General features: G+C 35.3%; 1 protein-coding gene across 5 annotated transcripts in view; it reads left to right on the top strand.

Moving 5' to 3' along the window:
• The window catches only part of LOC113042496 (5'-AMP-activated protein kinase subunit gamma-2-like), a 58,869-nt gene that overhangs the window by 2,590 nt on the left and 41,788 nt on the right, over positions 1-14,491 (top strand). For 2 of the 5 annotated variants that reach the window (XR_003275584.1, XM_026201390.1), the window contains exons 2-3: positions 7,805-7,873; positions 11,751-12,024. Coding sequence is in view for 4 of the 5 variants with exons in the window: in XM_026201390.1 (XP_026057175.1) it covers positions 7,805-7,873; positions 11,751-12,024 (343 nt within the window). In the remaining variant the exon portion in view is untranslated. Of the gene's footprint in view, positions 1-4,961; positions 5,083-6,403; positions 6,446-7,380; positions 7,494-7,804; positions 7,874-11,750; positions 12,025-14,491 lie in introns of those variants that run through there. The other 3 variants (XM_026201392.1, XM_026201391.1, XM_026201393.1) reach the window with 3 other exon arrangements.

Below are 14,491 nucleotides of genomic sequence, written 5' to 3'. Positions count from 1 at the left end.
ACCCAGCATTCATGATATGACGCTCTTAAGGCTGTGCAATTGGGCAATTAGTTGAAAGGGGTGTGTTCAAAAAATAGCAGTGTCTACCTTTGACTGTACAAACTCAAAACTATTTTGTACAAACATTTTTTTTTCTGGGATTTAGCAATCCTGTGAATCACTAAACTAATATTTAGTTGTATGACCACAGTTTTTTAAAACTGCTTGACATCTGTGTGGCATGGAGTCAACCAACTTGTGGCACCTCTCAGCTGTTATTCCACTCCATGATTCTTTAACAACATTCCACAATTCATTCACATTTCTTGGTTTTGCTTCAGAAACAGCATTTTTGATATCACCCCACAAGTTCTCAATTGGATTAAGGTCTGGAGATTGGGCTGGCCACTCCATAACATTAATTTTGTTGGTTTGGAACCAAGACTTTGCCCGTTTACTAGTGTGTTTTGGATCATTGTCTTGTTGAAACAACCATTTCAAGGGCATGTCCTCTTCAGCATAGGGCAACATGACCTCTTCAAGTATTTTAACATATGCAAACTGATCCATGATCCCTGGTATGCGATAAATAGGCCCAACACCATAGGAGGAGAAACATGCCCATATCATGATGCTTGCACCTCCATGCTTCACTGTCTTCACTGTGTACTGTGGCTTGAATTCAGAGTTTGGGGGTCGTCTCACAAACTGCCTGTGGCCCTTGGACCCAAAAATAACAATTTTACTCTCATCAGTCCACAAAATGTTCCTCCATTTCTCTTTAGGCCAGTTGATGTGTTCTTTGGCAAATTGTAACCTCTTCTGCACATGCCTTTTTTTTAACAGAGGGACTTTGCGGGGGATTCTTGAAAATAGATTAGCTTCACACAGACGTCTTCTAACTGTCACAGTACTTACAGGTAACTCCAGACTGTCTTTGATCATCCTGGAGGTGATCATTGGCTGAGCCTTTGCCATTCTGGTTATTCTTCTATCCATTTTGATGGTTGTCTTCCGTTTTCTTCCACGTCTCTCTGGTTTTGCTCTCCATTTTAAGGCATTGGAGATCATTTTAGCTGAACAGCCTATCATTTTTTGCACCTCTTTATAGGTTTTCCCCTCTCTAATCAACTTTTTAATCAAAGTACGCTGTTCTTCTGAACAATGTCTTGAACGACCCATTTTCCTCAGCTTTCAAATGCATGTTCAACAAGTGTTGGCTTCATCCTTAAATAGGGGCCACCTGATTCACACCTGTTTCTTCACAAAATTGATGACCTCAGTGATTGAATGCCACACTGCTATTTTTTTGAACACACCCCTTTCAACTAATTCAACTAATTGCCCAATTGCACAGCCTTAAGAGCGTGCATATCATGAATGCTGGGTCTTGTTTGTTTTCTGAGAATCTACTGAACCTACTGGTAACTTGTTTGCCACGTAGCAATAAAAAAATATACGAAAAACCTTGATTATTCTGGTTAGTCACATTGTACTGCTATTATTTTGAACAATACTGTATATTGTTTGCACATTTATTTACATTAAAAGCAAAATAACTGAAATAATAAGAGCACAAGTATAGATCTGTAACTTCTTTACGTCTGTCATAAAATAAATATCATTTATTTAACGCTAAATATCATTTAGGAAATGCAATGTCCTCTGGTCCTTTCCTAAGGAAGGTGTGCGTTAGACACTGATTAATGTAACATAAAAATACTATATTTATTTATATATTTTGCTATATTTTATATATAAACAAGTTACATTTTATAAACATTTCATAAATGTTTCTACACTCCTCTTTATAATGGTAAATTGATAAGTAATCATAAGCCTAATACTCAGAATAAAAATAATAAGGTCATATAGATCATAACAGGTCTCGGAGGTAAGAAGTGGATTATCCTTCACTGAAATGGTTGACTTTTCATCCTGAAATGCCAGGCACATGTTGAATCACAATAATTAGGAACCACAGTTTCCACAAATCCCTTAACTCGATTGGGATGTTCTCTTTTATTCTGGACGGCAAGGGCAGTGAGTGTAACATCAAGTGTATTTTGCAGTTTTAATCACATATTTATTCAATTTATACATTTCATCAGGCTCTGAAAATTCTTCAAAAAGAAGTGTTCAACGCTCCACCGTTTCCATAAAAAAAAAAGAAAAGAAATCCATTTAAATCCATTCCCTCCTCCGGCACTACAGGTGTGCCCCAGGGCTCTGTCCCCTACTTTTCATAATTTACCTTCTTCCACTCTGCAATATCTCCCGCAAATTGAACAGTGACTTCCACTGTTATGCTGATGACACCCAGCTCTACCTCTCCACTAGACCCTCGTCCACTCTCTCACCCACTTATCTTATTGATTGCATCTCTGAAATAAAAATCTGGTTCACCCAAAACTCTAAAATATTAGCCGCATTAATGAATAAAGCTTCCTGGTTTTGGGGAGAATTAATGTTAGCACTTGCGACTCCTAATCAGCATTATCATATTCAAATCAACCACCTCCTCCTCACATAATAGCACTGAAGGTTTTGACCAGGTGTGGACCATATTTCAATTGGCCACACCTGACTGAGTTAAACATGGAGTCAGTCGTCCTCTCGAATGGCTTGAAGAACCACAGATGACAGTCAGTTAATGTGTGGTTTTCCTAAATGAATGTTTAGAGAGACACAAATGCTTTTAATGAACTAATGATGCTTAGTACTGATCCTGTATAGACACAGGTATATAGTGAGAGTGACAGATGATACATTTTTCACAATGTCAGGTTTCTAGCTTATTATTTTGCTAATAAAATACTCAAAAGTAAGTATAATTATTATGTAAAAAAGTAATCCCTTTACAGTAAGCAGTGTTTTGGTTCAGGCAGCTCAAGCTATAATGAAATTGTAAGTCTCTGTTTCTTCCAGTGCTGAAGCCACTGAGTAATCACCGGCTAATTAGCTGTTTACTGTCATTATAAGATCAGTGTCATTACTGAGTAATCCTATGAATATATAAACAATATTTATCAGTAGGGAATACAGGCTCTGCAACGGACCTTCAAGCATAATTTGTTACACTGTGGCATTTTTGCCAGTTTCCTGACATTTTAACAGGTTTATGTGAAATATGCATGATGGTAAACAATCTTGAGCCATGGAGATGAACACTTTGAAAAAAATGTCCAGATGTTGATAAAGCTCTTTATAATATGCATTCGTGAACAGAATTTAGGTTGTAATGTTTTATGAATCTTGTATCAAGGATTAATTTGAAAATTAGGGTTGGGACTTCTGATCACTCATCCAGAATTAACTAACATTTTTGGACATTCAAGTTTAAATCAGTAAACTATTTAGAGTATAAAACCACATTTACTGCTTAAAATGTTGGTAAATAAATGATTGAAGTAAAGGTCAGAAAGCCAGCATTGTTACTATGTAAACACATACTTTTGCATGTAATCAACCCGGATGAACCCGCACGCACTTTTGTGTACATAAGCAATAGGTTCAGTGATTTCCCTATATTTTGAATTAATACAAAAATAGACACAAATATATCTTTATATATTTAAATATAGTGCTTTTAAATATAGTGCTTTTTGAAGTTTAATTTGTTTGTGACACTTTCAGTGTTGTAAACTGAGATTCTTGCAATGATCGACTATACAGGTTTGTTAAAAAGAAGTGTGCATTATATTGAATGTGCACTTATTCAATCTTAAAGTATATTTACTGATTGCAGATAATATATTATTAATGAAATAAAAGACCACTCAAGTGTACTTAGAGTACACTATTTAACACTTTAGTATTTTTAAAAAGTACATTTTGTATTAATGTTGAATTAAATAAAAAGTACTAAATCCTTTGTGGTACTTTAAAGTTAACATTATAAATTGTAATTATGTTTTTTTTTTTTTTGCTTATTTTAATTTACAGTGTAGACATATTTACGTAATATCTACATTAAATTTACAGTAAAAAAACAACAGCTGTGGTTGCCAGAATTCTACCATTAAAAAAATACAGTAATAACATTTTAGGTTTTACAGTTTTACCTTAAATTTACAGTTGAATACCATAATTTATAATGATATTCATATTGATATAACTGATATAATGTTAATATACCAACCTATTAAAGTACTGAAATCTGTTTTGTACCTTTGTGATGAGAAAGTAACATGTGAACCAAAGCCCATCATAAGCAGCTTTTAAATGATAACATCTTTTCAAGTGGGTCCGAAAGCACTAATTGAATCTAATACATTTAAACTAACACTTTTTTATGTAATTCTAAATAATAGAAATTAAGCATCTGAAAACATTCAGTTAATTTTTTTTTATATGTTATTTATAACAAAGTATTATATAATAAGTGCTCTTTCATGCTAAATAGTGTAGGTCTACCACATTTTCACAATGGTTCCCACGTTTTGGAGACCACATGGTTGAATTATGATCCTTTGCTGTGCACTTTGACCTTTGAAGGGCCCCAGAGTTTGCTGATCTTGACTTCCAAAGGTAAAAAAAACTTTTTTTTGGAAAAGTTAAGTCTCAAATATTGTACTTCAATCTGTGCACAAACTGCTGTCAGTTTAAACATTACCATTTTATGTCTATGATTCACGTATGCTGTTACATTGTGTCTTTTGTGACTCATGGCAACAGTGAGATGCTGAATGATTGCCTTGGACATGCCTGATGTCATTTGTTCAAGTTTTGAAATGCTTTGCCGACCCCTGCAAGGCTGAATGAAGCTCTCCCTCAGTCATTATCTGTCCTGTATTTTTCTCTGTTTATCCATACACAAACAGACAGAGCTGCAAGCCAGCTTGTTACCTTCCTGTATTTAAGTTTCTTTAGGTATAAACACACGAATCCCCAGACCTGCCCCACTGACCTCCATGTTACTGAAGGGAGGCGCTGTATCATGTCGGTGAGTTATGACTGTCCTTGCTCCTTTGAGCAAACTTGCATTCGTCTAATGGGATTTCCGAATGCTCGTACCTCGATGCAAGAATGCTACTGCTGTAACTCTGTGAATCTGAGGGGGTGTTGTTTTATTTGATCGCTCTCCAGTGCTTGTTTACAGAGGTAATGTTTTGTACTGATCTCTAGCCTGCAAATATGGGTTTGTAATTGGGTTTTGGGATCCAAAAATATGGAGGCGGGGTGCCTTGAGCTCCCCGTCTACAGGACAGATGGCTTTTCCACTTTGGCTGTGGTCCTTCTTTTCTAGATAAGGAAACTGACTCGGATCTTTGTTTTTATTATTGATCGGTTTGTACATTAGGAGATGAGATATGATGAATGGTATGTGGCGATTGACAATACATCTGGCCAACTTGCTGAGAAAATAAAGCAGTTTTAGTACGTGTACTTGTTGATTCTCATGTTGCAAACAAATCTTGTGAAACATTTTCAAGGACGTTGATTTGAATTCTAACTCATGGGTTTGATTTTTCTTGGCTTTTTCTCACGTTTCTATCAGTTGGGAGCTGAACAGCTGTCTCAGGCTTTGAAAGTCAATCCTGTTTCCATGGATATGATTGACCCCTTGTGAAATGAGAAGATTTGCATGTGGAGAGTAACATGAGTCAGGCCGTAATGGATGGTTGTAATGAAGGAATAACAAATACATCGAATATAGGAATAAAAGCAGGTTCTAGGTACAGTATCATTGGCTGTGGTTGACATAAATTATATCATTCACTTATTAAATTAATTAAATGCTTCATAATTATCACTTTTCTTCAGCTTTGTTACTATATTCAGTGTGTTTTACTGTATGCTAGTGAACCGCACTGAATATAGTAACAAATCTGGATAAAACTGATAATTCAGCATTTAATAAATATAGTGACTCATACAGTTGTTTTTAATACAGTTTTATTAACTGATTTATAGAAGCAAGTTTATTGTAATTAGCATACTAACTAGGATGCACAGATACAATATTTAAAATCTATACTATTTTGTCCAAATCCATTGAACCTACTATTAAAACCTACTGTTTAGTTTCGACCCCTAATGCTTATATTAGTATTGATTTCATTAAGAAAAGTGCATTCGAAAAATGTCACGAACAGTGGTGCCTTTTAATGTGTCACCGGTTACAGTAATTCTCTGTAAAGTGGGTAACAGGTCAGGCCAGCAAAGAGTTTTTAAACTGCATGGTACAGATCACACTAATGCATCTCAAATAGGCTATATGGAGGGACTGCTAAACAATCACACCCTCTGTGTAGCTACAATAGCGGATTGTGTAATGAGGATAAAGTTAATGCACTTCAGTGACTCTGTGGTTTGTGCTGTTGTTTGAAATGTCACTGCGTCACATTTTCAGATTCTGAGCATTTTAGTGTGATCTAGGTTGCTGAGTGTAGTGACTAGTCTTTGTAGGTGCAAGGTCCTAGCAAACAGAAGCAAAATGGATGAAGAATCGAAGAACCTGTGTGTAAGTTTGCAAGCTGCTGTACTGTGCTTAGTTACTTCATTTAGCTGTGAAAATGTTTTTAATATTGTTCGAGAATTTTCCCAGCTGGGAAGGTCCTCTCAAAATTATAAACAAATGTTCTTTAATTAACATTAAGAGAATGTTCGCTCAAAGTTATCTAATCATGTTACTAAAACATTTGAGTCCAGGATTCTTGTATGTGTTTTGTTTGTCCTATCAAAATGCTTGCGAAGGATGCATAAAACTGAACCTAATCCGAATTTTTAAAGACAGTTTGTAAATGTGATTGACACGAGAGCTTGTATTTATTTTTTAACGTTTAAAAATTTCATTGCGTTAAGAATTTCAGAATCAAGTGTTCAAAAACTTTTAGTCTAATGATTTAAAAAAAACAATGCTACCACTTACTAATGGTTTCAGATGGTTCAGAGAAAGTAACATTCCCATAAAGCTTGCAAAATGCAAAAATTAGATATACAGTACCTTATGCATTTTTCGAATGTTCATATCAAGTTCAGTTCAGAAAGCATATAACTTTTTCAAAACTTAATGAGAATGTTAGTAAAATGTTTTTAGAATATATTGTGCTCAGAAGGGATAATGGTTGTACAATTTTTTATAAACTGACCACGTTTATCTCATTTCAACCCCCACGCAATGCATCATGCTGGTTTTGAGCATTTTTCTTAAAACTTGCCTGGTAAAATAGAACAAACATTTAATGAGATCCCATTGGAGATTCTTGGAAAATTATCGTCCGATATCCAGCAGTGAAAGTCTATTGTGAAGTTACGTGATGCCTGATTTACCAGGTTTTACATGCATTCGCACAAACCAGGAAAAAATTGCTGGGCGGTCACATGAGATCATGTTACTTTAAAAACCGGTTTAAATGACAGACGCGGTGTGTCAGTGTTTTTAGTTATCATTTCATGGCGGTGATTATGTGTTGTGTGTAAGAAGTAGAGACAAAGCTGCAGTGACTGATGTTGATAAAAGTCGGTGGCTTTTTGAGAAGGAGAACAGTGGAGACGTTTTGGATCTGCTTGTGAGTTCTTCCAAATTGTTCTTGTATAACTGGCTGCGCAGTTAGACGGATCACCCACCGAGTGTCCATCTGTCTTATGTGATGTGCTTCTGTTTAACTGTCCAAACCGTTTATACTTTTTCCTCTGTGCCTGTTATTTGTATAATGCCTTGTGATTTGGGTATAGAGCTTAACCTCTGATCCATTTAGAAGAAAGCCACAGTAGATCTGTGAATTGTTCATTATGGTATTTTTCTGGAGTAAATGAGAGGTGCCACAGTCATGAAAGTGATTTAATGAGCTCAATCATTGTGTTTGTTTGTTCTCCGCAGGACTTGAGCTCCTTCGCCATGCCGTTCCTAGAAGGAGATGCAGAAAATGCCAAGGACGGCGTGTGCAAGGTAACACAACCCAAACACACACAAGGCTGTGCCAAACCAACTGTTTTAGTTGGTTGTGAAAAAAAGCATTAGAGTGTGTTCTGAGTGACTAACAAATAATTGGTTTTTGTGTTATCAGATATTATGTAATGTTGTAATGAAAAAAGTCATTTAAAAAGCTGTTGACAGTAGCATATTCTTCCAAAGAATGTGTATATCACACATTTATTTTGTTTGAATTATGCAATTTCCTTAGTCATCACTGGCCCTGTGATATATATTCCACCCCAAAAAACTACACATTTGGTTCAACTTTAGTTACGATTAAAAGCTAACAATCCCATTACTTTATGACAGTTATTTCGAAATGTTCTCTGAATGTTCAAACTATTTATGTTTTCAAAATATTATGTTATGTGGACATTATGGGAACATCTGAACATTCTGAAACAAGTAATAACTCGTCAAAAATGTTAAACTAAAACTTTTCAGCAAACATGAAGAATGTATAAAGGTTTTGGTGCCGCTGTTTTGAGAACGTTATTAAACACTTGGAACGAACATTCCATAAATGTTTTTAGAACAACTTTTGTTTGTTCATAACCTTGAACCAAATGTCAAGAACGTTCCGTTTGCTGGATGCATCAATTCAAGGAAAGAGGAGTGTGAAACTGAAATCAAATCAGTAGATATTTGTAGATCAGTATTATTCTGAGTCATTCAAATACAAAAGGTTGTTAAAATTTGAATAGCAGTGTAAAATGCAGATTAATTCCATTTGTGTCGGCAGTCTGAAAGTTGCCATATCCTCAATACCCTCAATCTCTGCTGTCACTCTCATGGGATATGACATGAGTCTGCTCTAATAACCTGATTTGTAATTATGTCTACCATGGTACTTTTTGCATGTACTCACCTCTCATTTGATGCACAATTAACCACAGCTGTGCAGCTTAATATTTTTGTGGAAATTCTTATAAAACATTTTTTTTCCAGGATTCTTTGGTGAATAGAAAGTTCAAAAGAACAGCATTTATTTTAAATAGACATGTAACATAAATGTCTAACTGTCAATTTTAATGCTTTTTGTTTAATAAAAGTATTAATTCCTTAAAAAAGCCGGACAGACATGCTTTCAGAAATTGAATTTAGCTTACGTTTCCAAATACCTTTCGGTGCCACTGTTATTGTAGTCATTGAGCTTAACTCATATTGTTAGAAGCTCAGGATCTGCTCTTCAGTTGTTACCTTTGTAAACATTCCCGAGGAATTCTGGGAAATCATCATATCTGACGACTAATCACTCATAGAGGCCAGCAAGGCAAGGGTAGAGAGCAGATAAATCACCTGATAGCTGTCAGGGTGGTGTTTCTGTGGAAGGTGAAGGAGAGTCACTGAATCTGAAGGGCTCTTTTGATGCTTTAGGAGGTTTTGGAGGATACATATTATGACCAGATGTAATCTTATCTTGCTAGGGCTCAGGATTTTAGCTTATATATCTCCTTGTTGAACAGATGTTTTATTAACCCTTGACAAGGTCAATGCAGAAGCTCCGGTGTGAATGAACATTTGTGTGCAAATGAAATGCATGCTTGCCAGATGAATGGCTTAGATTCTGGATCAGAACCAAAATAAGGGCAGTGTGAATTGGAAGGTTGTAAATTGCTGCGTCAGTGTGTTTCACTTATCTCATGATCAGAGGTGCAGGACGGTGAAAACTCAGTGTCAGTGTAGACTTTTTTCCATCAGCTCTACAACACAGAAACAGTCAAATGCTTCCATGGCAACTGAGGGACTCAGAATAATAAAATATGCCATTGCTTCTTTTGTTTAGTGTACAAAGGAAAGGGTTTCTTTCATCTTAGTCTTTTCAGACTTGTGAAGGGATAGATATAAAAAATTATTTACTCACCTTCATGTCTTTCTAAACTGGTAGGACATTGTGGTTGTGTGTGTGTGTGTGTGTGTGAGAGAGAGAGAGAGAGAGAGAGAATGAGTGAGTGTGGTTGTGTTTTTGTGACATATCTGGACACAACTTTGTATAATGACATGGGTATGACTCAGGTATTACAAGGAGAGGGTGACTTATGAGGACATAACCCATGTCCCCATTTTTCAAAACGTTTATAAACCATACAGAATTATATATATATATATATTTTTTTTTTTTTGGAGAAATTAATAATGCACAGAGTTTTCTGTGAGGGTTAGGGTTAGGTGTAGGGTTGGTGAAGGGCGATAGAATATATAGTTTCTACAATATAAAAACCATTACGCCTATTGGATGTCCCCACTTTTCACAAAAACAAACATTAAGTTAAACTTAAAGATTATGAAATGTCTGTGTTTGGAGCAAACAAGGAGTGAGCTATCCCTTTAACTTCAGTCATAAATCCCACTTTGTATTCTGAGAGTAAGTGAGTGAGATAGATGGGATAGTAATGTAGTGTTTTTAGGTATACACTGAGGTATTTATGCCACTGTGTGAGCCTCTCTGGTTTAACAAAAGCCTCTTGACAAAACGAGGCCATCTGTTCTTTTGGCTTTCTAAACAGTTTTCGGTGGCTTTGTCTGGTTGTTTTGCTGTGTGAAATTCCCATGTGACTGAGCGGTGGAAACATCAAGGACTTCCTGAATTATCTGAATGTTATGACGTCTCTTCATTCAGTATCTCAGTGTCTGTCTGTCCGTGTCCTTCAAACATGCGGTCAATGGTCAGCTTCATGTAACAGCAACAGAAAATATGCTTCGTCTGTAAGATTATTAATTGTATACATTTCTGACATTGCTGTATGTATTAAAATCTCAAGGATCAATATTTCTATCGATATATACTCAAAAGTGCAATGTTTCATTCATTATATTGTGCATATACTATTTTATTTTTCGGACTATAAGTCGCACATGGGTTTTTTTAGAACAAAGAATCAAGAGAAAACATTACCGTTTACAGCCGCGAGAGGGCGCTCTATGCTGCTCAGTGTAGGTTACAGGAACACTGAGCAGCATCTCTGGCAGTATAGAGCGCCCTCTCGCGGCTGTAAACGGTAATGTTTTCTCTTGGTTCATGCAGGCGGCAAGGAAGTCGACCGGAAGTTGAAGTCGGCTGCGTGCTGCCATCTTGTAGCAGAACTTCACTTGCGTTAGCATTCCCATTGACTCCCATTCATTTTGGCGTCACTTTGACAGCGAATAACTTTACATCTGAGGCGTTTAAAGACTCCGTTTGTCCATTATTTATTTCTAAAGATACACGACAATGTATAAAGGGCTCCATTACCTTCTATGTTACATTATGGCCCCGTAGAAACAGTTTTCGTAAAAAATAGGCTAACGATTGCGTCATAACCACTCGACTCTCTGTCGCATTACCGTACAGACAGGAGGAGAAGCTCGCAGGCAATTAACTTAATATGGCGTACTGGTGTTTCATTTTAAAATACTATACAAAATAATTTATCAGAATACTTACTCCTGCTCACTCACGACAAAGAACTCCCCGCTCAAGCTCGCCGTCTCTGCAAGATTAACGATGGCAGTTTTCACGCACAGCCACTTAGAAGATTTACTTCTGTCAGACAGGTTGCTGACGTCGTCAAGCTTCGTTTGAGTCTGCGCGTCAGAAACGGAAGTGCTAAAAAAATGCTAAAAATGGGCTTCAATTGTCTCAGTTGAGTTCCAATGGGGTCGCTGTGTCCATTTCTTTTACTGTCTATGGGTTCATGTCTCTTAGTTCATTTCTCTTGGTTCATGTCAAATTAATTTTGATAAATAAGTCACACCTGACTATAAAAGTCGCAGGACCAGCCAAACTATGAAAAAAAGTGCGACTTAAAGTCCGGAAAATATGGTAATATAATATAATATAGTATTGTATGTGATTGTATTTTCTCTTCAGGGGGAGCTTAGCTGCCGTTCAGCCAGCCCGAGCAAAAACTTCTTCAGCCGGGGGCCGTTTAGTCGGCCCTCTAGCCCCATGTCCGCTCCGGCCCGATTCCGAAACAGCCCTGGATCTCCCAAACCCATCTTCCCCTACTCCTCCACCCACGACTCGTCGCCCAAGTGTTCACGTCGCCGCAGCTTCACCGGAATCTTTCGCTCGTCCTCCAAAGACTCCACGAATCCCTCCACGTCTCCTGTCAGCATCAAACTTTTCTCTCGGGCCAGGAAAGGTAAGAGACATTGTATCCTCAATCTCCTAAACAGCTGCCAGGATGCTTTACAATCTGAAAAAGCAGGAAAAGCTCAACATTTCAATGGGTCATCATGACTAATCACATCTCCCTTCCTCTTTTGGAAATACTTTTGATAACTGACTTTTACAGTAGAACTTAAAAATCCTTATACCAAGATTATTTATCGAAACTACTAAAAGTACACTACCATTCAAAAATCAATCAGTAAAAAAGAAAGAAAGAAAGTAAAAATAAATTAATTAATTAATACTTTATTTAGCATGGGTGCATTAAATTGATCAAAAGTGGTGGTAGAGATTTTTACATTGTTACAAAATATTTTTATTTAAAATGAATGCTGTTCTTTTAAACTTTCTATTAATCAAAAAATGCTGAAAAAATATTAAGTATCATGTGACATTGAAAACTGACGTAATAATTCTGAAAATTCAGCTTTGCCATTACAGAAATTAATTAAATTTTAAAATATACAAAAGTAGGAAACGGCTAATTTAAATTGTAATAATATTCCATAAAATTACTGTGTGTTTGTTCAAATAAATGCAGCCTTGGTGAGCAAGAGAGACTTCTTTCAAAAAGTTTGACCCCAAACTTTTGAATGGTAAATGTGTCAATTTGGCCAATTTTTTACATTTTAATTACATTTTTAAAATACATTTTAAAGCAAAAACCCTAACCAACTGTATCATTGGACTAGGAAAATATTTTAATTATTAAAAAATATGCAGGAGATGGATGTGAACAATTACTATTTTAGGTATGTTTTATGTGTACTGCTCTTCAATTAGTTATGGTTAATGGGTCAGTGATCATCTGTAAATGTAGTCTTGATTTCTTGTGATATTAATTCTATGACTTAACTTATACTTAACCTCTTATTTTGAGTATGAACCTAACATTCAGTCAGACTAAAACACTGTTTAATGTTATATATTATACCAGTATCCAGATACAAGCAGCCATAGTCTCTAAAATATGCAGTAAAAGATCAGCAAGCTTCAGAATATGAATTGGCTTTGCTGAGATGAGATGCTATGAATGCCATTATCACATCAGTGTGTGGAGTGAGTCAGCGTTTAGTGAAACCTTTCACAGGTTTTCTGGGTCCAGCTCAGCCCGGGGTGTGCAGTGATTTGGATAATTGCGCTGTGTGCTGATTTAATGGAAGCGTGGGTGTTTCTTAATGCATAAGACCCTGATAATGAATTCAGCTGTTACATATGTTATCCACAGGAGTCTCATTTAACTATCAGGACCAAGAAGAGGGAGAGTGGTCTATAAAGGCTGCTTTTTATACTTTTTGATGTTTACTCGGTTTATATTTTTATATTATTATATACATTTAATTAGTTACATTTAATATATAGGGTTGGGTTTTTATGAGATATGGTTACTGGATGCTATAGGTTTGTGGTCATATTTCTAGATTAAAGTATGTTATTGAAATGCAGCGTCGATGACTAATCACTTTGTGTTTTCTGGACTCCTGACAATTTCAACTTTCTTGGTTTTGGTTAAAATGGCACTGAGAGACAAAGATGTTGAAGCATAGTGAAGATATTTAAGAAAGCATGCAGTTATTTTACTGCAGCAGTTTTTTTAATCTATCCATGTGAGGTGACATTTTAAATGACTGTTATTTAAAAGGAAAACAATAACACTGTAGAGACGTAGAATTCGGCTGTTGTCTTTGGGTAATCTGTTTAACAAGGAAAATATAAATCAGCTGAATTCTCCGTCGTTCCCACACACTGAAAGTGCAATCAATAATTATCAAATTAAAGCCTGTCTTGGAAGACGCATGAGAACAGAGTGACCTATAATTAGATGATTAAGAGTAATGTAAGTGTTTGCTTGAGTTTGGATATGTAGGTGGAATTGGTCTCTCTGTTGTACTACTGTATACTGGTGAAAGTAGGTTAAAGGTCATGGGTCTTATATTCAAAAATAAAATTTATACTTCAGATAATAAATAAATAAAATTATATAGAAAATAAAAACAAAAATATATTATTTGATAATATATATATTTTTTTATTTAATTATACATACATACATATATATATATATATATATATATACAGTATAATTTTTATTAAAACAAAATTATTGCTTTATTGAAAATTTTCAAATAATAATACATATTTTTATTATTTATCTATAATTTAAAATTATATATGAAATCATATAAAATAATTATTATTAAAAGTATTTTTATAAATTATTATTTTTTAAATAAGTCTATGACTGTGCAAATAAGTTTATGAATGTGTGTGTGTGTGTGTGTGTGTGTATCCTTTGTAAAAAAAACAAATAACATTAAAAAAATAAAAAAATAGAAATAAAAAAAATTAAAACACCCCTGAAAAGACAAACCCAGTAGGAATTTTTTATTTTTTACCAATCGATTTTTTTAATACCAAACTTTGAATAAAGATTATTT

The sequence above is a fragment of the Carassius auratus genome, chromosome 24 (genome assembly GCF_003368295.1).
Source record: "Carassius auratus strain Wakin chromosome 24, ASM336829v1, whole genome shotgun sequence".
In the NCBI taxonomy this organism is placed as follows: domain Eukaryota; kingdom Metazoa; phylum Chordata; class Actinopteri; order Cypriniformes; family Cyprinidae; genus Carassius; species Carassius auratus.
The sequence above is the reverse complement of the archived record's forward strand: the minus strand, read 5'-3'. Positions and strand labels throughout refer to the sequence as shown.